This window comes from Taudactylus pleione, unplaced genomic scaffold (assembly GCF_031769625.1).
Source record: "Taudactylus pleione unplaced genomic scaffold, aTauple2 ptg000086l, whole genome shotgun sequence".
NCBI classification, from domain to species: domain Eukaryota; kingdom Metazoa; phylum Chordata; class Amphibia; order Anura; family Myobatrachidae; genus Taudactylus; species Taudactylus pleione.
Genome location: NW_028284488.1, coordinates 12,688,812 through 12,716,390, shown reverse-complemented (window position 1 = coordinate 12,716,390; position 27,579 = coordinate 12,688,812). Strand labels below are relative to the sequence as shown.

At 47.0% G+C, this 27,579-nt stretch overlaps 1 protein-coding gene across 1 annotated transcript in view; it reads left to right on the top strand.

Annotated features, from left to right (window-relative positions):
* The window catches only part of GDI2 (GDP dissociation inhibitor 2), a 54,448-nt gene that overhangs the window by 22,567 nt on the left and 4,302 nt on the right, over nucleotides 1–27,579 (top strand). The window contains exons 6-10 of the mRNA XM_088468705.1: nucleotides 9,033–9,164; nucleotides 10,682–10,781; nucleotides 17,052–17,223; nucleotides 17,588–17,732; nucleotides 19,881–19,935. Coding sequence (XP_088324831.1) covers nucleotides 9,033–9,164; nucleotides 10,682–10,781; nucleotides 17,052–17,223; nucleotides 17,588–17,732; nucleotides 19,881–19,935 — 604 coding nt within the window. The remainder of the gene's footprint in view (nucleotides 1–9,032; nucleotides 9,165–10,681; nucleotides 10,782–17,051; nucleotides 17,224–17,587; nucleotides 17,733–19,880; nucleotides 19,936–27,579) is intronic.

Sequence of the window (27,579 nt, the reverse complement as noted above, 5' to 3'; positions counted from 1 at the left end):
GAGATTTTATGTTTGGAGCTTTCAATACTCGCGGTGGTCTGATCGCCACCGTTGGTACGTTTTATCATTTTTATGATACGTTTTAAATAAATGTCATTGATGAAGCACTATGTGGCGCTCCCTTTGTTTATTTTTTAGATAAAATTTTTACCCGGTGTTTGTATACGGGGATCTTGGAGAGGGGAAGACGCTGGCCTATTTATGAGGCATTGCTTACAGACCGGCATTGAATTGTTTGAAAAACTACCGGGACTGTCGCTGTATTTTTAAAAGAATTTGCGCTGCAGTGGGGAGTGTGGAGGATTTATCACAGGATGGTGTGTATGATGTCAGTTACCTGGTCCCGCTAATCCCACAACTTTGGGACTGGATCCCCCTTGGGCGGTATTTTCCCAGGTGCTGGCCTCCATCGCGGACCGTCTGGTGGTCCCGACTACCCTCCCCCATAGGGGGTTACCACAACCAACCACCCCCCCCCTCTCCGGGTGTACCGCAATTATTGCAGTCTCCCCCTGGGCCTCAGACAGTTCATCCATATGTGGGGTTCCCTATGTATGTTCAGTCTCCTCCGATGACGCAGCAGTCCGTCATCCCTTTCCAAGGTCTCCCGCAAGCAAACCCACCGTGGGTAGATGTGTTCTCCAATTATGGCCAGAGTTTGGTGGCCTCCTCTTCGGCAAAGTCCAAATATCCCAATTTTAAACAGACGAAAGTGATGTCTGCTGTTGTTCCTTTTATCTGACCAACTGACTGATCATATGGCGGAGGCCTGGCAATCACCTAGTAAGAGGTTCATGCCGCAGAAACGTTTAAGCAGTAGTCATCCCTTTCCTGCTAGTCATTGCAAGAAGTGTGAAACACTACCGGCGGTGGATTCCCAAGTCACTCGCCTAATCAAGAGTGCTACCTTACCAATGCCGTCCATTTCATCCCTTATGGACCCCATGGACATGAAAGCGGAGACTTGTTTAAAGTCCATTTATTCTTTCTCGGGGGCGGTGGCCCATCCATACATGGCCATCTTTTGGGTGGCTAAAGCCATTGAAAGCTGGGCCAATGTACTAGAGGATACGTTTCCTGAGGAAGCTTCGGAAGTTCAGAGAGCTTTGATTGATTGGTCAAATGAGGGATGCCGCTTCCTATACTGGGGAGGCGTCTTTAGATGCTAGTCTTCTCACTTCTAGAGTGTCTGCGGCAGCGGTCTCTCCTCGCAGGTCTTTGTGGCTTTGTTCTTGGAGAGCGGATGCAGATTCCAAGACAGGCCTGGAGGCCTTACCCTTTAATGGGGAAATTTTGTCCTGTCCTGTCCTGACCTGGACAAAATTGTGGATACCTTGGCAAAGTCTAAATCTGCGTTTTTACCATCAGCTGCAGCCTTTCGGTGCTTTCGGACTCTGGGTAAGTCCAAGGGTCAATCGTTCCCGAGACAGTCGTCAACCAAGACTGCCCCTAAACCAAAGAAGCAGGCCTGGAGCACTAGACGCCCTGCTTCCAAGCCCGAAGATAAGCCTTCAGCCTGATGGGACGGGCCTCTCTCTGGGGGATCCCAGAGTGGGGGGCCGAATTTTTCAATTGGCCCAATGCTGGTGCAATACCACCACGGATGCTTGGGTACAAGAAGTCTCTCAGGGGTACGCCCTGTCCTTCCGGTACAGACCCCCTCAACAGTTCTTCTGCATGAGCCTTTCCCAAGACAAGACCAAGGCATTGTTGATCCAGGAAGCCATAGAGTCCTTGCTGAAAGCAGGGGTGGTTGTTCCCGTTCTGCCATCTCAACGCGGGACGGGTTACTACTCGTATCTCTTTCTGGTTCCAAAACCCAATGGGTCTCATCGGCCTATTTTCGACCTCAAATCATTGAACAAGTTCCTCAGAGTGCCTACTTTCAGGATGGAAACTTTGCGTTCCATAATTCTAGCTATGGAACCGGGGGATTATATGGTCTCCCTGGATATCCAGGACGCCTACCTCCCATGTTCCTATGGCCCCTTCACACCATCAGTATCTGAGGTTTGCTATACAACATCTTCACTTCCATGTTCAGGCTCTACCCTTTGGTCTTTCCACGGCTCCAAGGGTTCTCACCAAAGTGATGGTCGTCATGGCTGCACATCTGCGCAGCCAGGGTATATGGCTTCTGTCGTATCTGGACGACCTCCTATTGCTGGCTCTCCGGAGGTCCTTTTGCAACATCTACACCTGACAATCGCTTGTCTGCAAGCGCACGGGTGGCTGATAAACTGGAAGAAGTCCTCTCTCATTCCATCACAGAGGATGGTTCATTTGGGAGCCCTTCTAGACTCCCGTCAGCAACGGATCTTCCTGACTCTGGAAAAGGTTGCCTCCCTACAACTGCGAGTGAGCAGTTGTCTAAAGAGTACCCAGGTGTCGGTTCACTCAGCAATGAGAGTTCTCGGGTCCATGGTGTTGACATTCGACATGGTGGAGTATGCACAATTTCATTCCAGGCCCCTGCAGGGGCTGATTCTATCCAAATGGAACGGGTTGCCATACCGAATCAGGACTCAGATGCGTGTGTTGTCTCTGGAGGTGCGCCTGTCGATGACCTGGTGGCTTCAGACAACTCATCTCACTGAAGGCCGCCCCTTTTGCATCTCGGACTGGGTCCTACTCACGACAGATGGCAGTCTCCGGGGTTGGGGGGCGGTGTCGGGTCCCCTTTCACTTCAGGGCCCTTGGATAGAGTAAGAAGCAGTTCTTCCCATAAATATTCTGGAGCTTTGTGCCGTGTACAGGACCTTGCAGTTGTCCGGTCACGCTCTTCACGGAAGAAGTTCTGTCCGACAACGCCACCACAGTGGCGTACATAAACCGTCAAGGGGGCCTCGCAGTCGAGCAGCAATGTCGGTGGTGTCACGCATCCTGTCTTCGGCGGAATGCCACCTTCAGGCCTTCTCGGCAGTCTTCATTCCAGGAGTTCTGAACTGGGAAGCGGACTTCCTTAGCAGTCATGACGTGCATCCCGGGGAATGGTCCCTTCATGCAAATGTATTTCAACTGCTCGTGGACCTCATGGCCTCCCGTCACAATCGCAAATTGCCAGTGTACGGATCCAGGACAAGACGCTGGCGCAAGCCTGGTGGATGCGCTGTCAGTGAAATGGACATTTCAACTGGCGTATTTCTTCCCTCAGATAGCCTTGCTGCCTCGGGTCCTTTGGAAATTCAAACAGGATGGCAGCACGCTTCTGCTGGTGGCACCGGCTTGGCCCAGACGTCCCTGGTACTCCGATCTTCGGGGACTATCCATTGACATTCCGTTTCTTCTGCCTCAACGTTGGGACCTGTTGTCCTCAGGGGCCCTGCCTTCACCCGGACCTGGGTCGTTTGTCTTTGACGGCGTGGCTCTTGAGACATCCGTCTTGAGAGCCTGGGGTTTTCCAGCTGTCATCAGCACAATGCTACAGGCGCGCAAGCCTGCTTCCGCCAGGATTTACCACAGGGTGTGGCATACTTATTTTCAATGGTGTGAGTCCAGAAACTACGATCCTCAAGTGTTTCTAGGATTTTGTCGTTCCTTCAGTCTGGATTGGACTTGGGTTTACGCCTCGCTTCATTGAAAGTTCATGTGTCTGCACTTTGTGTAGTTCCAGTGTAGAATCGCTACGCTGCCTGATTTCCGTACCTATTTCCAGGGTGTCCTCAGGATTCAGCCTCCCTATGTTCCACCAGTGGCTCTTTTGGGATTTGGCAGTGGTGCTTCGGGCCTTGCAGGGTCCTCCATTTGAACCTCTAGAGCCAGTAGAACTCAAGTGGATGACACTTAAGACTTTGTTTTGCTTTCCTCCTGACAATTGCTTCAGCCAGAGTGTCAGAACTAAGCGCACTTTTTTACTGTTCTCCTTTTCTGATTTTTTTAGGGCAGTGCTTCGCACCTGGAGTGCGCATGCCCGGGTAATGATGTTTGTTTCTCCCTGCTATTTGCGATTATGTACAAACCTGCTGTCGGTTGTTGCTAAGCACGCTGAACACGGCAGGGAGTTTTTTTCTGTATGGGCCACAAGCCATGCAGTGGGTTTGGTGTAGTGGTTGGAATTGCTGCCTCGTAGCGCTGAGGTCTTGGGCCCACTCCTGCCGTTGCCCTGTGTGGAGTTTATGTTCTGCCAGTGCTTGAGTGGGGTTCCATCTGTGCACTCCAGTTAGCACATTTGGGCAATGTTTTCATTTGTGCACAGGATACAGTACAGTGTCCTCGGGGGCCTTGTGTGTGGGTATAGACCCCAGTTACGTGCAGGCACTTCATGGCTGCGTCCATCAGGGTGCAGCCTGCGTGGGCCCAGACTCTCAGTAGGTCAGTGTCCACCCTAGTGAAGCTGGTTGCACTTAAAGAGGAGAAAAAAGTCAGGTCTCCTTGCAGACTCTGGATTCTTCCCTCTAAAGGGTTTGGTGGATGGTATGCCAGCCACGACATGTCCCTCCCTGGCTCCGGGCCAGGTAGGGTGTGTCGTTGAAATTTGCAACTGTTCCCTCTCATTGGCATGCAGTATCACCAGCTGCGTAGAGGAAGGGAGGGGGGGGAGGACTTGTCAGTGTGTTCCTCCTTCTAGGCCCCAGCAGCCCAACTTCGATGGTACTTGTGGAGACTAGCAGACTTGCGGTCTTTGACTCACTACTGCAGTGCGCCAATTTCTAGGTGGTTGGATATGGATTCCCAAGCAGTGGCTGTGGGTCTGTTCAAGCGTTGGCGACAAGTTCTTACTTTTCCTTCTATGCATCTCTTCGAGGAGGCCTAGGAGACGCCGGATTGAGAGGTCTCCGATCCTCGCAGATTTTGCTCCCAACAGATTAGGTATCCGAATGGAAGCACCTCCCTCGGTTGTCGCTGCGGTAGCCATTTAGCTCACCAAATGCCCCTTCTTGTTTGGGGCTCAGGGTCCTTTAGGGATCTGCTAGCTAAACTTTGGCGGGTTCGGGGGCGTCGTTATCTGGCCTTAGCGAGCCTCGACATGGGTGGAGTGTGCTCTGGTCATTTCTGCCGATGTACTCTTCACAGGGGGTTTACGGAGATTTGCCTGGGGTTTTCCTGCCGGATTGGCGGGATAGTTTTGCGGCAGTATCTGTGTGGGAAGCCATGTAGGACAGATTCACAGGTAGCTTCTGGGTTTCAGCTACGGACATTTTTGCCTCAACGGGTGCTTTAGCTCTGGGTTTCACATGCACATTTATACCCAAATTGTTCCTTACAATATCTACAGTTTCGTAAGGACTTTTTCCTTTAGCTAGTCCAGGATACCATGTTTTCCACTGGTCAGGAACACTCTATTCTTCCGGTGGCTGTCCCTCCTGGTGGGGTCAGTCTTGCCAGGTTTTTGTTCCTCTTTTCGGGGTGGTGCGTTCTTGGAAGGTCTGTCTGCCACAAGCCGACTCTTGCCTGGCAGGGGTTCGGTTTCCAGGGTCAGTTTTCTCATACCATTCGCCACTGTGACACGGCTCCAGGAAAGCCTAGTGCTTCACGGGGTATCGCTCTCTACCCAGTTCACTTGCAGGTGGTAGAACAGTTGCTCCAGTTCAGAGATTGTTGAGGGAAGACCTGGGTGCTAGGCATCATTTGCTAGGGTTCCATTTTGGACTTCGGAGGTCTGCCGTCAGGGGGTGTTTTGTACTGCACCATTGCTCTTCCCCAGGAAGTAGCAAGCATGGTGGAATTGGACCAGGCTATCATTCCACTCCTCTCAGCCGGCTGTTTTTGCTCCAGTTCCGCGGCAAGTACAGAACATGGGGTTCTATCTCCTTTCTCGTTGAATGCCGAACGGCTAATTCCGCCCACGCTTGTCTATTCGGGCCTTGATTGCCAAGGGGTGAGGTAGTTCAGTTCGCATGAACTCTCTCCAGTCAAGGATCCACAGCACGGAGGCCAACAACTCCATGTCAAACACCTGAAACATATCTCTACAGGTTCAGTTTCGGGCAGGTCCTTCTTCCGCAGTGGGCAAGTGACAGTGGTCCTTGCCTATTCCGGGCCTAGCCGTTTGTTGGAGCCCCGCAATAAGGTCCATGCTGCCGCGCATGTTACGCACAGAAGGTATCACAATTAAGCCCACTTTGGATGGTCTGCTTGGGCAGAATACTTCGACTTCACAGTATGGACCTTCCTGGGTCACTTGTTTTCAGTTTTTTTTCAGAGCAGTGCAGTATCCTGACTTTGCAAGGTCTCCCGTGGCTTCCTTGTCTGCACCTTCAGTTCTAGGGGTAGCCTTTGACGCCTCTCTCCAGCTGTGTTTTTTTTCTTGCAGCGGAGTTTGCATGGACCCTACCGCACTTGGTCTTAAGGGTCTGGTCAGTGCCTCGTTCGTTGACCTTGGCATAATGGTTTCCGCGTAGGGACCATTCAGTGGACAAGGTTCTACTCACAGGGGGTCCGGGGGGTAATTCTCCAGACTTGGAAGGGTTGCTCTACATCCCTCTCATTTCTCATTATAGTCTGCAGGCACTCGTCACTCTCCATTTGGTTGAGGTTTTTCCATTCTCCTCCAGGTCCAATCTTTGGTCCTCCTGGATTGGCTCATTGTGTCCAGGGCCGCAACTCTCCTGGGATGAGGTGCCGTGAAATTACTTTTTTGGCTCCAGTGCCTTGGGTCACCATTCACAACGGCTTGGCTGAGTGATGGGCTCGGGCTCCAAGCCATCTCTTGGGCTCTCTTGGAGGCCTTGTCCGGCCTCACCGGACAGACGCACTCTGTTGGACAACGACTCGGTGGGGGCATATATATCTGTCTTCCAGACAAAAGTGTATGGGCGATGGGGGATGATGCCTTCAGTATTTTCCTGGGCAGAGACCTGTGTTCCAACTTTGGACCTCATTCAGAGCCGGACGCTATTTGCGCTCGCTCGTTCAGGAAAAAGGGGTGGCTATTCAAATGAACCGTTCGCTCTTTGCTGTCTGTTCACGCCTCTAGGTCTGAACGAGCGAACAAAACATGCGGTCGTTTTTTGGAAAACTACGCCCTTTGGCCGCTCGCATCCTACGTCATATCCGCTATTTATTAGATTAATCGAGTACATCGACCAGCGTATGAACTGCTTGCTATTCTTGTGGTTGGTTTTTCCTACCGCAATCTTGCGAGCAGTTCTGACTATAAAATAACCCAGTGACGTGGTCAATGACGCTGCTGTATTAATTATGCACACCCTTAAAACGCCCGTTTTGACCTTTAAGCACGCCTGCGTTCGGATCTCCACTCCCCGTTTTCAACACATACGCCTCCTCCTGTCACTCAAAATAGCAGGCATTAGCTATGAAGCGAACAAACGATTTTCGGCCGCACAGACTAGTTCGCGCATGCGTATTACGATCCGTACGCATGCGCAGTTGTGCAAACATCGCTCGGAACGAACGAGCGGCCGCTTACGAGCGGCTCTGAATCAGGCCCTTTGTTCCCACAGCTTCTACCGGTTGTGGGAACTTGGACAGCTTCCTCCTTCAATGGCACCACGTTCTCCCAGAGCAGTGGTCTCACCTTCCAGTGGTCTTCCGATCGCTTGTTCGGATGTAAAGCCCTCCGCAGAGGTATCTCATGGCCTCTCTACATGTTTTCTCCAGAGTTTTGTGTGTATCCGCTGTCTTCCGCAGTATTCTGTGAAATTTTTCATCTAGAGCATGGGTTTCCGCTGACCCCACTGTTCCCTCAGGTCTCCAGATGCATCAAGGATTCCCGAGTGAGGGGGACCTAGGGTCTCCAGGCTGGCTGCGCTGGTACGCGGCCGGTCTCCTGAGATCGGTAGGTCTGGGGTGGCGTCTTGCACTTCGCACAGACCTGCTACAAAAAGGCCCGATTTCTACAGGGGAACTTCCTCTTTTAGTTTTCATGAACTGACTTGGTTGACAGAGCGTGAGAAAACTGCTGGGTTTTTCTCTCTCGGTGGTCGGTACTCTGCGGCAAACCCTGTTTCCATCTCACACTTACCTCAGGGCTTGGTCGCTCTCTCTTGTGGTGTAACCATTACAAGTTTTTGCCTTTCGCATTCTTTGCCTTCCTTCTGGTGAAATTGGAGGCCAGTTGACAACTTAATTCTGTGACTTTTTTTTTTTCCAGCGGCAGTTGCCTTTCTTCCGAGGATCCAAACTGCTTTTACAGGGTGTGCTGCGTTTTGGCCACCGTTTTGTTTGCAGACAGAGCCGTGGACTCTTACTAATACTCTTCCACACGTTTGCTCATTTCTATGTTTCAGGTTTTTTTGCCTCCGGTGGCACCCACTTTGGGCATACTGTTCTCCGGTCAGGCAGCCTGAGCGTTCCCTCCCCTAAGGGTGGCTTTTGAAAGTCCCATTGTCCAGTGTTCCCCAGCCTTGCTGTAAGAGAAAATATGATTTTTAGTCACATTATCGTTGAATCCTTTTTCTCCTAAGCAGGATTGGGAACACTGCTATCCCTCCCTCACAGTCAGTTGTGCGAGGTGTTGCTTCTTGACCAGTCTTTTCCCTACTGGGTTGTTTGGCTGTTCATAACAGTTCCTGCTACTCCTCTACGGACTCTTTTTAAAGAAGTACTGGAATTGTGGGATTGCAGGGGGGAGGAGCTTTTTAAAGCTACAGTTTTAATTTAGGTGCCAGCTCCAGCCCCAACCGACAATCCCATTGTCCAGTGTTCCCCAGCCTTCTTAAGAGAAATGGATTCAACGGTAAGTTCACTAAAACTCCTATTTTTTTTATTTTTTTCAATGTGTGTAAAAAAAAAAAAGTCTGCAAATTCAGCTGTTAGTATGGCAAGACATGAGCTTCAAATATTGATGTATGGCCCTTTTACGTGAGACAAGTGTCCAGCTTTTTAGGTAATGGTTTTCTACCAGATCCATGGAAATGTTAGTGGTATCCAAATTAGCAATGTAATCCAACGCAAGATTGTTGGTTCCTCCTGTACCTGGTAGGTTTGCTGGAAGTCCCATAAATGAAATGAGTCCATGTCAAATAGAAAGGAGGTTCTTGTAGTAAAGTCACTGTTGATAAATTGTGTCAACTGATGCGTTTTTTGCATGTATCATTGTGCATTGACTTTTCTATTTATTTACCCACTAGATATCGGCATCAGCCTTGTCTTGAGACTGTAAACAGGATTAAGCTATACAGTGAATCCCTTGCACGGTATGGCAAAAGCCCATACCTGTATCCACTCTATGGCCTTGGAGAACTTCCACAAGGGTTTGCAAGGTAAGAGACCAACAATTTCACACTCATCAGACTAAATTCTCTGTAATCACCTAACCACAATCTGAGTTAGTTTTTTTATGATCACTTGGTTGCATGCACATGCCTTGTGGTATAGAGATGATTTTTCACAATATTTAAGTGGTGGTTTGCTAGACCTGTGAATAAAATATTCCTTCGTAACAGGATACAATTATGTGGTTGTCCTTTTGGGCCTGATTCAGCAGCGATCGCAAATGTAACTATATACGCAGATCGATTGTTAGCCATTGCGCATGCGTATAAGCTGCACTGCGATCACGCTAAGATTACACGCATAGAGGAATCCATCGCAGAGTGAGTGACAGGCGTTTGGTGGTGGTGACAGGGAAGTGGTTGGAAAAACGCAGGCGTGCCTGTCCATTTGAACATTGTTGCTTGGGCGTGCATAAATTAGCCAACGCGATTGCATATGCAGCTTGAAAGCCCACTGCGTTCGAAGAGACTTGCACTGTCTGCTGCAGGTCTGACCTGGCGTAATTGCTGCGTGACTGGTCGATGTGTGTGGATGGTACCGATGTTTACGAAGGTAAGCCACATCGTATGCATGTGAGAAGGCAACAATGGGCGTCTTTATGCCGACTGTGCTTTGGCAGGCATTGGCATATTTTTCACAGCTGTGATTGCATTAGCAATTGCTGCTGAATCAGACCCTTAGGTTCCCTTATCATTCAAAGAAACAAAGAACATGCACTAGTACAGAGGTTCCCAAACTTTGTCCTCAAGGCACCCTAATAGTCCAGATTTTAAGGATATCCATGCTTGACCAGCTGTGCGCAACCATAGATATCTAAAACCTGAACTGTTGGGGTGGCTTGAGAGCTGCGTGTGGTAACATCTGCACTAGTGACATAGCTGAACTCCTAAATTGAGGTCTGCAATAATCCTGAGTTAGTTACAGGTTTGTCTACCTAAATAACTCCATGGTGCTGGGTTTTTATTTTCTTTCTTCCTCCATATAACTTTGCCTTTAGAATTCTTTAAGAATTCCTTTTATATCTTGCTAATTTAGGACCTTCTGGTCCATAGCCATGTTCATATTTTTGCATTTCATGTTTTATTGGTAATTTGTCTATCCAAGTGCATTTTGTATCTTTTGAGAACTTGTAGAACTTTCATGTGGTGATCAGCATTAAATTAAGGTTATAGGCTGAAACTAGATTACTTTTTCCTTGTTTCTAGCCATATAGAATTGGCATAACGCTAGAAACTAATTATTACTTGACTATATAAGTACTAAATGTACTTTACCTTTTTTATAGACTATTCTATGTAGTGAAGACTTGAAAGACTATTCACATCCCAAAAGGTCTTACTTTTTCTAGCACTTCAAGAAGAATGGAAATACTAATATTTATATACCTCGTTCAACAAAATGGTCATTATTTGCAAAGTAGTTATGAAGATCAGACCTGCTGATTGTTTTTGTTCTTGATGGCAGGTTTTTAATCACTTAGCTTCATTGTGGTCTTTCTTTGCAGATTAAGTGCCATTTATGGAGGAACCTATATGTTAAACAAGCCAATAGAGGAGTTGGTAGTTGAGAATGGAAAAATTGTTGGTGTAAAATCTGAAGGAGAGGTAGGCATTCTTGTACACCTTTTTAAAAAATACATTTTAACAGGGTTTTGTTCATTGGCCAGTGATTTGGAAATTACATTTGTAACTAGCTTGCAAGATATAGTGAGATCAGGAAGCATAGGCGTAAAAGGAGTTACAATAAGTCATTATTTTTCTTTTTTCTTTTTGCAGCTTCATGAATAAATATGTATTTATTGTATGTGAAGTGGCTAGTATACTGGTGAAAGGTAAATGTGTTCTTGGAGTTGAAATATGGCTTGCGTTATTTGCATTGTTTATAAACATCAACCCATTTCAGAAGATACTTTTTACTGCAAAAAAGGAAAGCTTTTCAGTAAAATTATGTTGGTCAATATACTAATGTTGTTGGCTAAGTGAGAAGGAGACTGCGCAGCAGCAGGGCAACCTGTTGGGTTTTGTGTAACCTAGATGTAATAGTGACTGTTAATCGTTTTGTATATTAGTGCTGACCTTTGGCTCAACCGTTTCCACACTGCAGCCTCTAGAACAGGAGTTCACAAGGTGGTATGGTCGATAAGCCCCCATGATACTCAAGCTCCAGTACCACCTAGGCAGCCCACTGGAGCTAGTACCACCTAGGCACTAACCCTGGACCAGTCCTTGCTGCACTAACGGCAATGTCGCATTAATGATGGTGTGAGACAGTCATTGAGTCGCTGTGACTGGAGATCTTCGGAAAGAGCATGTGCCGTCAGTCGATGGATGGTGCCTAAAGCTGGAGAAGCGAATTCCGAACTGCAGAGTCCAGACACAGACAAGAGGGGAGTCTTAACACAAAGATGGACTGTTTACTACTGGGGTGATGGCTGGAACAATTGATTGGGTATACTGAGGGAGGGAAGGGGGAGAGGGCACATAAAAATAACCGATGGTGGGAGCACATAAATGCAGGCAAGCGAGGGAGGAGCACATGAATGGACATATAGATGATTGAGAGGAACAGTGCACATGAATGGGGTTAGGAAGGCACAATACTGAACATATGAGGATGTGGGGGAGAACAATACAGAACAGGATGTTGCATATAGAGTTCTTTACATGTTCATAAATTCATACCTTCTGCAAAGTGGTACTTGCTATGGTCCCCTAAGCAACTGTGCAAGGTTTTGCCCATTTTACAAATGAAAACTAAGACGTGATCTACGCCTGATATAAGAGCTAGGAACAAATCAAAACAAGCAGCAATTTGCTCCTGGAACAAATCCTGTTGCAATACAAAGGATTCAAATGTATTTCTTTTTGTGCACACAGGGCATTGTTCTCCCCAAGCTATTTTTTTTTTTTTTGGGTGGTCCGCCCGCCAAGCAACCCACTGCTGCCTGGTCCTTCCGGCGCACTCACCAATGCGTTACATTCCCTGCCACCTTCACCTCACTGTATGGACACCAGTGGAACCTCAGAGGATGGAAGATGGCCCTGTGACGTTGGCGCAGCTAGACATTCGGGCGCGTCAGTGCAGGGCAACAGACTGGAAGGAAGAGATCCCTTCCCCTGAATAAAAGCAAGGGTGCGCTGTCCGGTCGGGAACAGTCACCTGAGCACATTGAAGAGAGTGGTCCTCCTGCGTCCACTCTCTGTTCTGTGTATTTGAGAGCTGTAAGAAAAAAAAAAAAAAATCTGTGGAGCCAGGAATTGGGGAACAGTGGGCCTGATTCAGCAAGGATCGCAATTCTGCTTACTCGCTGTTGTAAATATCAGCCGTGCTATTTAAATGTGTGCATTCACATTGCGAACACAGCCTGACATAAGGACGCCCACTTACCCTCACTCGCATCCATATACTAGGGCAACATAGCAAAGCAATTTATAACATCAGACCCATATGCACAGTTAAGGCAGGTCAGACCACACATAGTGTGCTAACTTCTGCGCACGCTATGAGACCTCAGGTGGCATCTGGTATCGTAGTGTTTTAATTTATGCACGCCCATGCAACGGCGTTGAAATGCACAGGCACGCTTGCGTTCGCCTGGCCACCACCCACATACGGCACTTCCTGCCACTCTGCTCTGGGTCTGCGTAGCCCCTGCAAATGCAGTTCCCATCGCATTTGCTAATTCGCACACTGCGATGCATGCGTTATGTGAATTGACCAATTTGCATGCATATTAACAACTACGTTCCTTTCTGAATCAGGCCCAGTGTCCTGGAGCGGTTTATAAATAATTTTTTTTACTAGCATTCATAAAGCAATTGGGCAGTATCTGGGCATTTAAGAAAAATAAATTTGTGTCCATGACAAACCAAGGCAGTCCGTGACAAAGCAATTGGGACTACTAGGCCTCGAAGAAGAGAAGAATTAGTATATAAAATGTTAATCGCAATAATGAAATGTTGAAATCCTGACCTTTGATTTTAAATTTGTGAAGGCCCCCACATTTTCTGGGGAGAACACTGCAGGGGAAATAGTAACTGCTATTGCATGTATTGAACAAATACTTGTTATCTTTGTTTTGACCCTGAAATTAAAATTATGGCCTGTATTAAATTTAGCGCGAAAAGCCGCTTCGCGGCGAAAATTTTTCGGGGGTGACGTCATTTTCGCCTATTTTGGTTTTGCCCCGTATTCAATTTGTCAATGCAATGTACCAGGCAAAACAGTTTTTTGTCTATGAATAGCAGGCGGAAAAAAGGGCAGAATTGCGTTTTTTCGGGTGCGACGTTGTGGGAACCCCGTGCAGTCTTCAGATAGTCCCCCAAAGGTAAACTGTCAAAAAAAAAAAAACACTTAAGGACCCCCCAAAAAATGACTTTGAAAAAGGGGGCGAAAAGAAAAGTTGGGGTACAAAGTTAAAAACTAGCGAACTAGACTCTAGGGAGGTCCCCAAGTATGCCCCAGGTGTTTTTTTTTTTTTATTGCAGGTGCTTGCGGCAAGTGGATTTTTCGCGATTTTTACAACTACACTTTAGCAACTTATAAATATGCTGGCCCCCATTTTCAAGTACCCCAAATTTGCTGGGAATAGTTATTTTCAGGAAAAAATACTCCTGAATACTATTCTGCACCACATATTGAAAAATGCTACTTAGCAGCTATTGAGCCCGTTTAAAAAACCCAAATACCTTCAGCAAGCCAAATCGGGGGGTACCTTAGCTAACCCCCTTGTCTCAGCATCTTTTGGGGGGTGTCAGACTGATTTTCCCCATATCTGACAGCACTTTCTGCCTGTTTCAGTTTCGCCGGGTGCCGTTTTCGCATACTTTCATATTGAATACTGGGTAAATCGTGCACGCGCGTGATACTTTTCCGCCTGCCAAACAGGCGAAGTAGGCGGAAAGTCCGGGCCGCAAAAAAGTGTCTCGGCTCATATTGAATACGGCTCTAAGCTGGGATACATCCTTTCCAACCATATATCTCTGGGCACATTTTAAATCTGTCCCACCTCCAGTGCATCATGGGTTTAACGAGGAGCAAATTGTGTCCCCTCCCCCCAATGAATCAATTCCTCTGTCAGCAGCACTCCTTCTCAACATCTCTCTGGTCTCAAGACAATCCCAGCGCTGGAGGGGCATAATTTACATGCAGTAGTGCTGAGACTGCTTTGAATGAAGTGATTATTGTCCAGTAAGGAGGTTCTGATGAGCGTGCTTAGTAGCGCAGTCTGCATCCACTCACTCCAAGATCTGCATGAAGGATTTTTTTTTTTTTTTTAATCGGCCACTGAACTGCAGTGCTGCAAGGGAGCTTATTATATTGCCTACAAGACTCTAATTAAGAAAAATGCCTACATCCACGGATTTTTTTTGTGGAAAGAAGTCATTGCAAGAAAATATAATACTGCTAACTTAAGTTTTCCTATAACGTTGGGTTATTGTTTAATCACATTTTATCACTGCTTTCAGCTTCTTTCACTTAGACAATTTTCAACATTGAAACATTGGGGGAATGTATAAAGGAGCATTATGGGGTCGCTGATACCACTTCTCCCCCATATATTGTTGTGGAGATGAGATTGAAATAACCAGGGCGCTATGCGCCTCTGTAATTTTCGGCGCTTCTTTCTGCAAGAGAGTGCGCCGATGGGCAGGCAAACGTATGAACGGTTAAGGGCAGCTGTCGTTGCCGCATGCACAGCACTGTCCCAGGATGCAACTGCTGCTGTGCACGGGAGATCTCGTGCATGCCTACTGGAGCTGGCAGGCAGTTGAAACAGTGCAAAAGCAGTATGTTGATGCGCTGTGGGTGTCTGGCAGGGTTCACCGTGGGGGGGTATTTACTCCCCTGCTCCAGCAGACCAGATGTTAACTCATCTTGCCTGTACTACTTCCTGCTTTGCCTTTGTAAAGGGGTGAAGCAGGAAGAGCTATAGTGGCCCGATAATCCAAGCACACCCCCCCCCCCCCCCCCCCCCACCCCTAAATTTCTGTGCAACTCCCTACATGTAGAACTGGAGAAATGTCTAGTATATGATTTCCCACAGAATTATTACATGCCAAAAGTAAAACACATTTTGAATAATTTGAGCATGTTTTACAGTACACTGTATTTTATGTGCTTTTCATCTGATGGCCTTCGTTGTACAGATTTGTCCTTGCATATCTTCGCTGCAGTTGCGACAAAAAGCCCCTCTCGGCGCACCTGGTCCTATTAGAATGCTAGCGATGAGTGTCTCTTTTTGTGTATTTTTGTACTGAAAATACATCTAAGTCGCGATGCGACTAGGGCACACCAGCAGACAGAGCTGATTAATTTGATATGTAACACTTGTATATCTGTGTGCGAATGAGTCCCTAAATCTGTAAACTAAGTGCTACAATGTAGCAGTCGCAGCTTTTTTTATTCCAAGTTCCGTTGTGGTTCATATACAGACTCAGTTGTACATATACAGACTCAGTTGTACACAGATATACAAGTGTCACATATTAAATGAATCAGTCTGCTGATGCGTCCTAGTCACATCGCATTGTGACTTAGGGCCGTATTCAATTAGTTGCAAGAACTAACTTTTCTTTCGCCATTGGCGAAAATGTCTGTTTTCGCAAAAAAGGGCGAAAACCGCAACAGGCAAATAAGAGTAGTTTTCACTGGACCAGGAGAAAAAAAGGGTTCTGAAAGAAATCCCCACCAAAAATAGGGATTTTGCATATTTTTTATTTCTTGTTTTTTTCTCCTGGTCTGGGATGGAGAGAACTTTTCTCCGGGTTTTTTTTGCCTGTTGACGTTTTCTCCGTTTTTTTTGGTGAAAATTTAGTCGTTTATTTGGCGAAAAAATGGCCGTTTTCACCGCTAATTGAATACGGCCCTAAAATGGATTTTCTGCTAAAAAAAAATGTTTGGCACAAACAGTTGCACGGGAACTGGCAGGTCACTCACGCCAGGCAAGGTGCACTGCGTGATGTAGTGAGGCTAGATTGTGACTATCTGTAATAACATGGTTGTAATGTAGATTAAAGAGCTCATCGGTTAAGTCTAAGAACTGTGTGAGTGTTTCAACTGAATTTAATAGAAATTACCTCAAATAATAGGTGCCAGCAGTCGTCTTTTTTTATTTTTTTTTAATGTGTCTTTCAGAATTTTTCTTGTTCTGTTGTAAGGGATTCTTAATCAGATGTACATATAGTTAACACAATGACCCAGACCATGGTATTCACAGTGCATTATATGACAGACATTGCAGTGATTATGGTGCTCGCAGGACAGATTAACAAAGATGGCTGGTTGCACACATCTTTATACATTTATCAGAAATTAGGGAACTGGGTAAACGGCAACCTAAAGAAAAGCTGTCATGCTTTGCTTAACACCTGTTTTACATGGCCTTATGCTGCTCCTTGTACCTAATGCAGCTCTGCATATTTTATGCTCTTGAGAGAGCCTAGTAAATTGATGGAAGGGGAAGCGTATGAGCATAATCTCTACATACAAAATTAATATTTTGCCAGGGCGGTTTAAATCGTAGTGAAAATCTGTGAATTGAACAAATTGCTCTTCAATTGATTGGATTCTCTGTTGGATTTGTTTGCTGTTTTATTGGCAAAATAAGTGAGTGTCCATAAAGTTAGGTAACTTGCGATTCTGCAAATGACACTTAAATGTGTTTTGTTTTTATAAAAGAGTAATGCTGCTTTCCCACCCTCCAAAAAAGAAATTCCATTACTACAAATGCAGGTAGTTTCTGAATGGAGAGCCCTATTTTGATATGCATTGGTTTCAGCTAGTTTTTCATTTATTCTATTCATTTTTCTTTATTTTTTTTCCCATTTTAAAGTGTTACTACGATTTTTTTTTCTTCTATTTCTGTTTTACAGGTCGCTCGTTGCAAGCAGTTGATTTGTGACCCTAGCTATGTTTCAGATCGTGTCTCTAAAGTGGGGCAAGTTATTCGCGTAATTTGTGTTTTGAGCCACCCAATAAAGAACACCAATGATGCCAACTCCTGCCAGATAATCATTCCTCAAAATCAAGTCAACAGGAAATCTGGTGTGTTCACTGTATATCATTAATTGTGATTAATCCTGTACATACTCAAGAATAAGAGATGGCTCTTAATGTATTTCAAAATACTTTATAAATAATTACCGTTGTAGTAAAGGAATGTTTTTTTGGTCAGTTATTGCTTATGGCTTGGTTCTAATTTGTTCATTCTGTAATGACATAAAATGTAGTGATGTCACTTAAGGCAAGGCTGAGACACAGGATTAGCCCATATTAGAATAGAATTGTGTAACTTTTATTATGATCTTATATAAGTGAATCCAAGGTCAGATGTATTTTGTGATTTATTCAATATCTTTTTTTATAAAATGATGGTTTCATTCTAAATGTAACTTTCTTAATCCTCAAGATATCTATGTGTGTATGATTTCCTATGCACACAATGTGGCTGTTCAAGGAAAATACATTGCTATAGTCAGCACTACTGTAGAAACCAATGATCCTGAGAGGGAAATCAGGCCTGCTCTTGAACTCCTGGAGCCCATTGAGCAGAAGTAAGTGCACTTTTTATTTATTTGGTGATCGATGTGTGCATCTATGTAGTAATATTACTTTGTAGTTTTGAACTGCGTTGTCTTATAAGTGTACAAAATAAAGTTTTACCTTTTGGGTGGGATGTGGTTCCCTCAACATGTAGGGCCTATTTGAAATCAGCTGAGTGAGTGTTCATGGGTATGCAGGAACCCTATATATATATATATATATATATATATATATATATATATATATATATATATATATATTCACTCTAGCTCCGGCGGCAGGCAGGGCGCCGGAGCTAGAGAGGGCAACCATGTGCGTGCGTGTCCGAAAAGGGGGCGTGTCTATAAGACGCGTCCCCTTTTCGTTATACTTGGGGGCGTGCCCGGCACTATTGGACACACCGGGCAGCCCCCAAGCGCTGCAGAAAGGGAGAATAGTCTATCCTCTGGCGGTGACCGGGTCACCGCACATTTTTCCACCCGCGGGGCACAGCGTCCCGCGGGTGAAGACTGCACCCGCAGGCTGTGAGGGCAGGGTGCTTTTTGCCCTCCTCCTGGAGCCTAGCGGGAAATATTTATAAAAAAAAAAAATTTTATTTATTTTTTTACATTATACAGAACTGTTTTCATGTGAGTGTTTTCGCTAATTGCTTTTTGTTAAAACATTTTCTAAAGTTTTTTGTTTCGCTTTCAATACTGAGCAGAAAAATGCAGGGCAGTCTATTATGACAGACTATATAAAAACTTGTTTGGAATTTTAACCTTTGTAGGATAGTAGTAATAATAAAAGGAAGTCATTTCTTGTGCTCCTTATTTTTGATCATTCAGTATAAGTGGCTACTATTGATGTGTAAGCCTGAGTTGTGAGACTTTACAGAATAATTACACCTTTTTATGCAGATATCGACCTAAACCTCACCCTTCTCACCAACCTGTCGCTCTTTACCTTAAGACCCCCATACATGGCACGATATAGGTGCTATATCGTGCCGTGTATGGGCACGATATTGTTCTGCGAGCTCCCGCGGGATTGTACATCGCATCCCCTGGTCTTCCTGCAAAACCATCTGATCTGGGATGCGATGTACGATCCAATTCGGATGAAGGAGGGTGGAGCTGGCATATCGTGCGGTCCGCGGGGACCGCACGATAGCCGGCGGTGACGGCACGATCCGTCTGCCAACGGATCGGCAGTCGCCCTACACCAGGGGTCAGGAAACTTTTTTACCTTTTACCCCAAAATATATTTAGATACGCCGACGTTACCCCCTTGATTTGAAAGGAAGGAAATCCTAGCAGTGCCCCCATATTGTGCCCCTGTAGCAGTTCCCCCAATATAGTGCCGCTTGTACAAAAAAACCACTTACCTTAATCCACGCTCCTGCATCTGCCGCCGTCCTGTCCGCCCGGCTGCTCCTTGGCACTATGGGAGAAACATCATGACGTCTCTCCCAGAGTGCGCATGGAGAGAGCCGAAGCTGGAGTTCAGAAGAGAACTCCAGCCTCCGGCTAACGAGGCGCTGCATGGAAGGAGCCGGGCGCCCGCTGGTAACATCTCAGCGGGCGTCCGGCTTAGAGCCTCCCTGCGGCGCTGGGCTGGAAGTCACTGGCGCCGCACCCGGCGCCAGTGACCTCCATTCCTGGGGGTACTGGACGGACAGCCGTGCATGCAATGATTAATATGCATGCCTGGCTGTCCGTCCATTACCCCCAGGAATTTCATTTTTACCCCATTTGGGGTAATTCACTCCTGTTCCCCGACCAGTGCCCTACATGGTGCATCGCACAGTGTATGGCCACCTTTACCTTTGTACATAATCCCCTGAAGCAAGAGGCAGGATACTTGCAATTCCTAATTAACCCCAACATCACAATCTTTGCTCTCAGAACAATGTCATGCAATGTTCCAGTGCAATAGTCCTGCTGAGAGAATCCTAATGCACTCTAACAGCAAGGGGAGGGGGAGTCCCAGGCGGACAACTTTTTATATTCTGATGAGCTGAATCATGGTCAGGAAGGGTGAGGTTACTAGTTTAATAAGCAAAACTAAAAAAAAAAGGGTGACATTATTCTTCAGAGATGAATGATTTGAAAGTGATCTGTCCTAAAGAATCCTGTGATTGCTTATATTTTACATATGGATTTTCGCTTCTCCTCTAGGTTTGTTAGCATTAGTGACATGTATGGTCCTACTGATTTGGGAACAGAAAGTCAGGTAAGTCTATGAAGGTATCAAATTAAAGGTGTGCCCATTGAATAATTGATTAGTGCTTAATGTCTAGTGGTATATGTGTGTGTTCTATCTATAGTGTGTGTAGGTGCAGTACTAGGCAAAGGTGTTAAACATAATTATTGCACTTCAGACTGATCATGAGTGATACTCTATCTAAAATGAGGATAGAAAAAAAATTTAAATAACTTTGTTAAACAAAGCAACACATAAGAATGAAACAAAATCCTTGCAAATAAAAGTGACTGTTCAAACATATGCTGTGTACAGCAAATATATTGATAACAAAGAACATTTTTTTAATCATCCATAAAGTAGTCCTAGATGATTCTAAATCTGAATAGATCTTATATATGCAAGATCTACTCTAGACCTATACCTCAATGATTTTAGTTGCTTTAATGCTCCAATGTAAATAATGCTCGGAACAGCTTATCTGATTTTAATAGTAAATGTGACTGTTCAGTTAAAAAGTGTATCTAACTAGTTACTGGGTTGAAATATAGAAGCTTAGCAATTATTTTACATGTTTCTCAAACATCAAATCTGGTGGACCATGGGGTGTAGAGGGCTTGTTTGTGTGCTGCCTTCTCCCCCTCCAGATTCCACATGGAAAGCACCTTGTGCCAAAGTAGTGGGTGTATTATTCCTAAGGGCTGTCTGTAAGGTTTTCTATTTTTCCTGTCTTCTATTATTGAAGCCGTTACATTTATTTTCTGCTGAGAACTCTGCTGGTGGGCAGGTAGGAGCGCTTTTCTGCCCTCCCCCGCCACACCTGCCTTTGAGCTTCAGTTCTTCACGGAGAGGAGGTTCCAGGCCACTAATCTTTGGGTGTCAGATAGTGACCTACAGATGCCGCAAGTACAGGCGACTGGAATAGTGGTAGCACAGTAATTTTCACTGCAATTTAACGGGGCTCACTGTGATCCTGCCCCCAGCTGCTCAGTGCTGCTCTGCAGGTCTTCTAGCGGCTGACTCTGAAACCAACTATTGTTTCGTTCCAATAAGGTGGCAGAGAAATTGTCTGAGCAGCTCAGTTAAGGGTTACATTCCAGATTGACCAGACTTTTTACCCTTAGTGGATTCATGTAGAGATGTGATGGCCTATATGATTTACATGACCATGGACAAGGCTCTTGGCCTGTCCTGGATTTCTGCGTTGGTCGTGGCAGCCACATGCACTCTGGATGAATGCTGGAAAGTGGATGCAGGAACCAAACTGGTTTTGGAAGCTTTATTTCTTTTGCTGGATCTGTTCTCTTTGGTACAGGTCTTAATGCCATAATCACTGATGCAATATGAGGTTTTTGTGGCAGGCTTTACAGGAAGAAAAGTAGAGGGTAACTGTATCTGTCTGTTAGTGTCTCCTGTGGGATGCAAGGAGCTCCGCCACAAGGCTTCACAGGTACTCGCGGGTGCTACCAAAGAGGCGGTCAGTCAGAACAGGCATGTGTCCCAAGCCAAAAACCCTGCTGAAAAGCAGTCGATAACTGGGCTCTTCAGCACCTAGACCGGTCTGTGGTGGGGACCCATCTGCTCTGTTTTCAGGACCAGTGGGTGGAGGGCATCATCGAACGAGGTTATGGGGTGATTGCACCTGCTCCACCAGACAAGTCTGAGTTCTACTCCCACGTGTTCTTGGTCCCAAAACCAGACTTGGTCTTTCTGCCCATCTTGAACCACAAAACTCTCTGCCAACATAGTTCCAGACGTGTTTCAGTTGTTGCAGACAACTCGACACTCCCAGCTGTGGTGGCTAAGCAGACACCACCTGGGACAGGGTTGATCTTTCGACCTGGCAGTGGACCATAGTGACCACAGATGCCATTCTGCAGGGTTGGGATGCAGTGATGTGGGGTCTACAAGGGTTTTGGAGTCGGGCAGAGGCAAGACTTAAAGTAAATGTCTTAAGCTGGGTACACACTTGCCGATGTGTGTACCCAGCTATGCGATGATCGACTGCACGATGCAGTGACCGACCACCCGATAGGTTGGGCACCGGCTTCATCCACTATATCGGCATCTGGGTTGTTCCTTCGACCCTACATACAGGCCAATGGAACAACCCTGATGGACGACCCATGGGAGCGCGCATAGGGCTGTATTCAATTAGTTTTGCACCCACGTTACTTTTTCGCATGCTGTACTTTTCGCCTACATAGCGTATTTTAGCAGCGGAAACTAATCGCGTGTGTACTTGCTATTCAATTCCAAAAAACATGAAAGTGCAACCCGGCGAATGCAAACCAGGCAAAGTGCTGACCGAATTGGGGAAATCAGCCTGACACTCCCTAAAAGATGCACTAACATTGGGGATCAACGTACATGCCCGCATTTGGGGTACCTAAGGTGTCAATTTCTTCTAATTAGCGTCTTTGCACAAGTGGTGAAGAATGGCATTAAGCAGTTTTTTTGGTGAAAATAAGTAGTCCTGTCAAATTTGGGGTACTTGAAAATGGGTGCAAGCATGGTTTAATGTTGCTAAAGTCAAGTTTAAAAAAAACGCACCTAAAGCAAGCACCTGCAATAAAAATAAAAAACCCTCGCCAATACTTGCAGACCTCCCAAAAGTCTATTTCGCTAGTTTAAGTTTGTACCCCCACCTTGCATTTTTTCGCCCACTTTTTCAAAGTGCTTTTTTGGGGTGTTTTTATTTTAGGGTTTTTTGACGGTTATCCTTTGTCGGGGGGGGGGGGGCGCTGTCCCAAGGGCGCTGAGTGGTTTCCCCACTTTTGCATGCCAAAATAGTGATTTTGCACTTCTTTTCTCCATCTATTCAAAGGTGAATCTTTTTCGCCTATTACTTTGCATTGCGTTTTCGCCTACGCGAAAAGCAGATGAAACTGAATACGGCGATACTTTTCCGACAGGCATAAAGTCTCAATTGGCGATACTTTTTTTGCGGATTCCGACTTTTTGCGGCTAATTGAATACGGCCATAGTGGGTACACACTGTCCGATGTGGACTGTCTGCCCGATCCGCAGGATCAGGCGATCTATCGTCTGTTGTTTCTACTTAAGGGTCCATAGGGTGTCCACAGGGTTGACCTTGGGGTATAGGTTGGGAACCAAATCCGGGCACCACGCAGTTAAAGCTTTTAGCTCCCAGGATGCACTTGGGTCCACTCTCCCTATAACCCCGCCCCCCAGCCAGAGGCACCTCAGTTTAAGTTGGTGCCCGGCCGGAGTCGGGTCACCGTTAGTGCAGTGGGGAGCTGATTAGCAGCCCCTAAGCTTAAAATTTATTTTAAAAGAGTTTTATTATTTTTTACTTCTCTTCAGAGCGGCAGCGTCAGACTGTCCAATGGACGTCTAAGCTGCCGCTCCTACACCCCGCCGGCGCTGCGACGCCAGTACAGATCTGGGGATCGCAGCGGGACCCCAGAGTCTGTACTAGCCGGACTCTGGAGGAATCCCTAGGCTGTTGCCGGATCGACAGGGACAGGTAAGTCGCATGGTCACCGCTTGCGGTGATCCACGTGTGAATATGCAGCCTTATGCCTTCGGTCTCTGGGGACAGACCGGAGGCGCTAGCGGTGGCGGCGGGCTCCCCCTCCATGGAGGCATACCCCGCGTGTCCACTAGCCCACCAGGGATTATAGCGGCAGCGGGAGCCGGCATCCCGGGGGGTGAATTGCTAGCCAGGGGAGGAAGCCTTCCCTGTCTAGCGGCTCCTCCCCTCAGCTCAGCGCGCCTTTCAACACGCAGTCTGGCGTCGCTGAGCTGCTTCCTCCGCGGGCCACGCTTCTTCTGAGGTCTCCAGCGGTCATTATCTCTCGGTGGTGCTGCAGAACTCCTTGGATGACAGTGAGCCCAGTCCCCCTGCGTACCTGGCCATTTTGGGTGAGTGTACACAGCGCTATTGCCTTCCCAGACACTGAATCTGGGCAGTTGAATGTAGCGGCATTGTGCAGTATATTATGTCATGCAAATGTATGTATATATGTTTTTCTGCATTGTATGTGACTTATGCTAGTGCTGACTGTCTGTCTGCTTTTCTCACCTGTCAGTGTATATCTATCCCTTTTCTTTATCTGCCCTAATACAGGTACACCTAGGGTGGTTCTGAGACCTCACATATATATACTTGTTAATATTTGTGAGGTTTGTCACATACTGTTGCGTGCTGCACGTTGCCATATTTTAGATGGAACTGTGTGTTGCATACGCTGATAATGGGTCCCTGCAGCTAATCTTAGCGTCAGTCAGGACCGGTATGGCGCTGCTTAATATTTCCGTCAAGATAGTGAAATATATCTGACCAGGAGATTGCGCACGATACTGCACCCATTATTGCTATCCTGCAAGCCATGTGCTGCAGGTATTAGTGCAGAAAGGTTTTGTATGCGGCGCCATCTGGTGCCGGGCCCCTTGCACGACCCCTTTGGGCGGTTTATTTCTCAGGATCCTCTCCTTTGAGGATCGCCGGGCGGGCCCCATTGTCGTAACTCGCTTGTGGTTACTTCACCATACTGCCCTTTTCAACTCGGGGTATCTCGCAATTACTTGCACTTTACCCCTGTGTCACAGACTATCGCTCCCTGCCGGGGTTTTTCACAGTACATGAATTACCTCCGGTACCGCATCGGTCTGTCATTCCCCTTGCAGGGATTACCACAACTGCCACCCTGGTGGATGTCGTTTTCTACGAAATACTAAATGGCGTGATATACGCCCTGTGGTTACTTCCCAGTGGCTCTGCCGTGAACTGGAGGGTGTATTCGGCTCTTTCCCCCTCACATGGGGGGGAGCCGATTTCAAGTATTATTATTCCTGCTTTGGGGCTGGTAGCCGGGTTCATTCTGGATATATAGAATGTCGATCCTGCACCTGTATCATACATTTCCCATTCCCTGAGGGTCCTCACAAGTAATAGAAATCTCCTTCTGGGGTGGATTTGTATGTTAATCGTCGGGTTACAGGCATTAATATGCCTCCCATCCCGGCCTGGACGGATTTTACGGATCCGTAGGTGGTAACTTTACTGAAATCAATGTACTTGTTTTCAGGGCCTGTTGCCCGTCCTACCATGCCATCGCATGGTTGGTTAATACTGTTGCATGCTGGGCTGATGCATTTGTAACGTTTTTCCCCTTCAACACGTCTGGGATTCACATAAAATATGCAATTGTCATATGTGGGATTACCTACATTGGATGCCGGTCTTCTAACTTTCAGGATTTCGGCTGCGTCTGTATCCGCCGCAATACCCTATGGCTGCGTTATGGGAAAGCAGAGGTGCAGTCTCCTACCATGGGGAAGATCTTGTTTGGTCTGGCCTTGACAAGATTGTTGCGTCATTGGCAGTATCACTAATGGAGAGATGCTGTCTTTAGCTACTCCCACTACATTCGGACTAACTCTGTTAAGTCTTTTTGTCCTCAGGGTCAGCCTAAAGGCCTGTTTTTTCCTAGGCTGTTGGCCTCCACGGGGGCCACCATATCTAGTACCGAGCTGTCCTGGACTTCTGGACGGCCCTGCTTCTACGCCGGAGGATAAGCCTTCAGCCTGACGGGGCAGGTCTACATCTGGGGGATTCCAGAGTGAGATACTGATTCTCAACGGCCTCTCATTGCTCAGGCGGCCTCTTCACAGGCGTTGTTACACGGGCCCTTCTTCCGATCAGGGCCTTACAAACCCAGAAAGCTATACAGCCTTTGCGGTAAGCAGAGCTATTTCGGCCAGCCTCACTATCTCAGCGAGGGACTGGTTGTTCTTTTTTCTTTCTGGGGCAGTGACTGACTGGTCCTTCATTTGCCTATACTCTGTCTCAAATCCCTAAATCAGATTCCAAGGGTGCCTGGACTCAGGTGGAATCCTCCTTGCTCCATCATCCGACGTTTGGAGCCTGGGGACTTTATGGTATATCTGAGTATTCAGGATACGTACCTACGGGTACATACAGAGCCCTCTCATCAACAGGGGTTCAGGTTTGCTGTGCCACAGCAAAACTTGCAAGTTTTGGGACTGTCCTTAACTCCACCGGGGTTTACCAGCTTTACGGATTTTCTGACGGTTCACCTGTTAAGTGTATCCTAATGCTCCTTTCTCTGGACGTCATCCTGCTTTTAGCAGGATCACCGAGGTCCTTTACCGCCGGGTCAGGATAACCGTGGCTTTTTCTCGGCACAGATAATTAGTCACCGGAGAAAAGTCCTCCCTGCATCCCTCACAGAATATTCTTCATCTGGGAGCACTGCTGGATTCTCAGGAATCTGGGAATTTTTCTGGCGTAAGACAAGCTCTCCGCTCTTCAACTTGGAGTGTGCGGATGTCTACGCGGTCGACATATGTCATTACTCTTGGTGATGCGCGGTCTCCCAGAGTGTCTACCTTTTGGGAGGGGGGAATGTGATCAGTTCCATCTGGAGAAGAGTCAATTATGGCAAGGCCTGGAATGGATCGAGTTTTTTTTTCCATCTGATCGCTTTTCGGACGATGATGCTCTCTCCGGAGGCGAGTCGGTCTCTGTCCGGGTGGCTATGTCCATCTCATCCAGGGTATTCTTTGCTGCAGACAGTGTCTGGTCCGCATTCATTTCGGGGTAGCTGGACGTCTGTCGCTTCCGCCCTGCCACTTGTTGGAACTTTCGGCTGTCTTGGGCCTTCACTCTGGCCTAACCCTCATGTCACGGTAAACCTGCATAGGTTCAGTCCAACAGTGTCACAACAGTGGCTTCCATCTAGGCAACACTGGTAGTTCGGTGACAATGACAGGAATGTCATACATTCTCACATAGTCCAAGGGTCTTCTCCTGGCCAACTCTGCAGTGTTCATTCCGGGAGCTCTCCATTGGGAAGCGGGCTTCCTCAGCCGTCACGACGTGCATCCCGGGGACTAGTCTCTTCTCCAAGAGAGGTTTCAACTCCTGGTGAGCAGAGGGGGCCTCCCTGAGGTGATTGGTCCTCATGGCCTTCTGACTCTATCACACACTACCGGTGTTACAGTCCAGCTCTAGGAGTACTGAAGCTACCTTCAGTGACTCTGTCAGTGAAGTGGTCCTTCCACTTTGTGTACCTGTGTCCTCCGGTCTCCCTTCTTCCTCGAGGTCTTCGGAAGTTTAATTCGAGACGGAGGGGCTTTCCTTCTGGGGGCTCCAGTTCATCCCAGACGTCACTGGTACTAGGATTTTCGGAGTCTCCTCATCGATGCTCCGGTCCTACTGCTTCACTATCTGGACCTGTTGTCTCAGGGTCCTTGTTTTTCCCTGGACCTGGATCGTTTGTCTATGACTGCGCCCCTGCTGTGGTCCTAGGGCTTCCCTGGCTCTGTCTTCATTGAGATGTTTAGAGCAGACAGGCCAGACTTTGCTGGGATCTGCCACAGACTGTGGCATACGTAATTCTTACGGTATCGTACCTGTCGATATGAACCTCCGGTGTCCAGGATTTCCAGATATTCTGGCATTCCTGCCGGCTGGCTTGGGTTTCACCCTCGGCCTGGCCTTCCTGACAGTGCGGATCTCTACACTGTCGGTATGGTTAAGATATGGAATTTCTTCACTCTGGTATCCAGTTCATCCTTTGGTGTGTTTTCTGGCTTATGCCTCCATTTGTCCTCCCTAGGGACTCCTTGGGAGTTAGTAGTGGTTCTTCGTTCCCTCCGGGGACGGTCGATGGAACCGCTGGT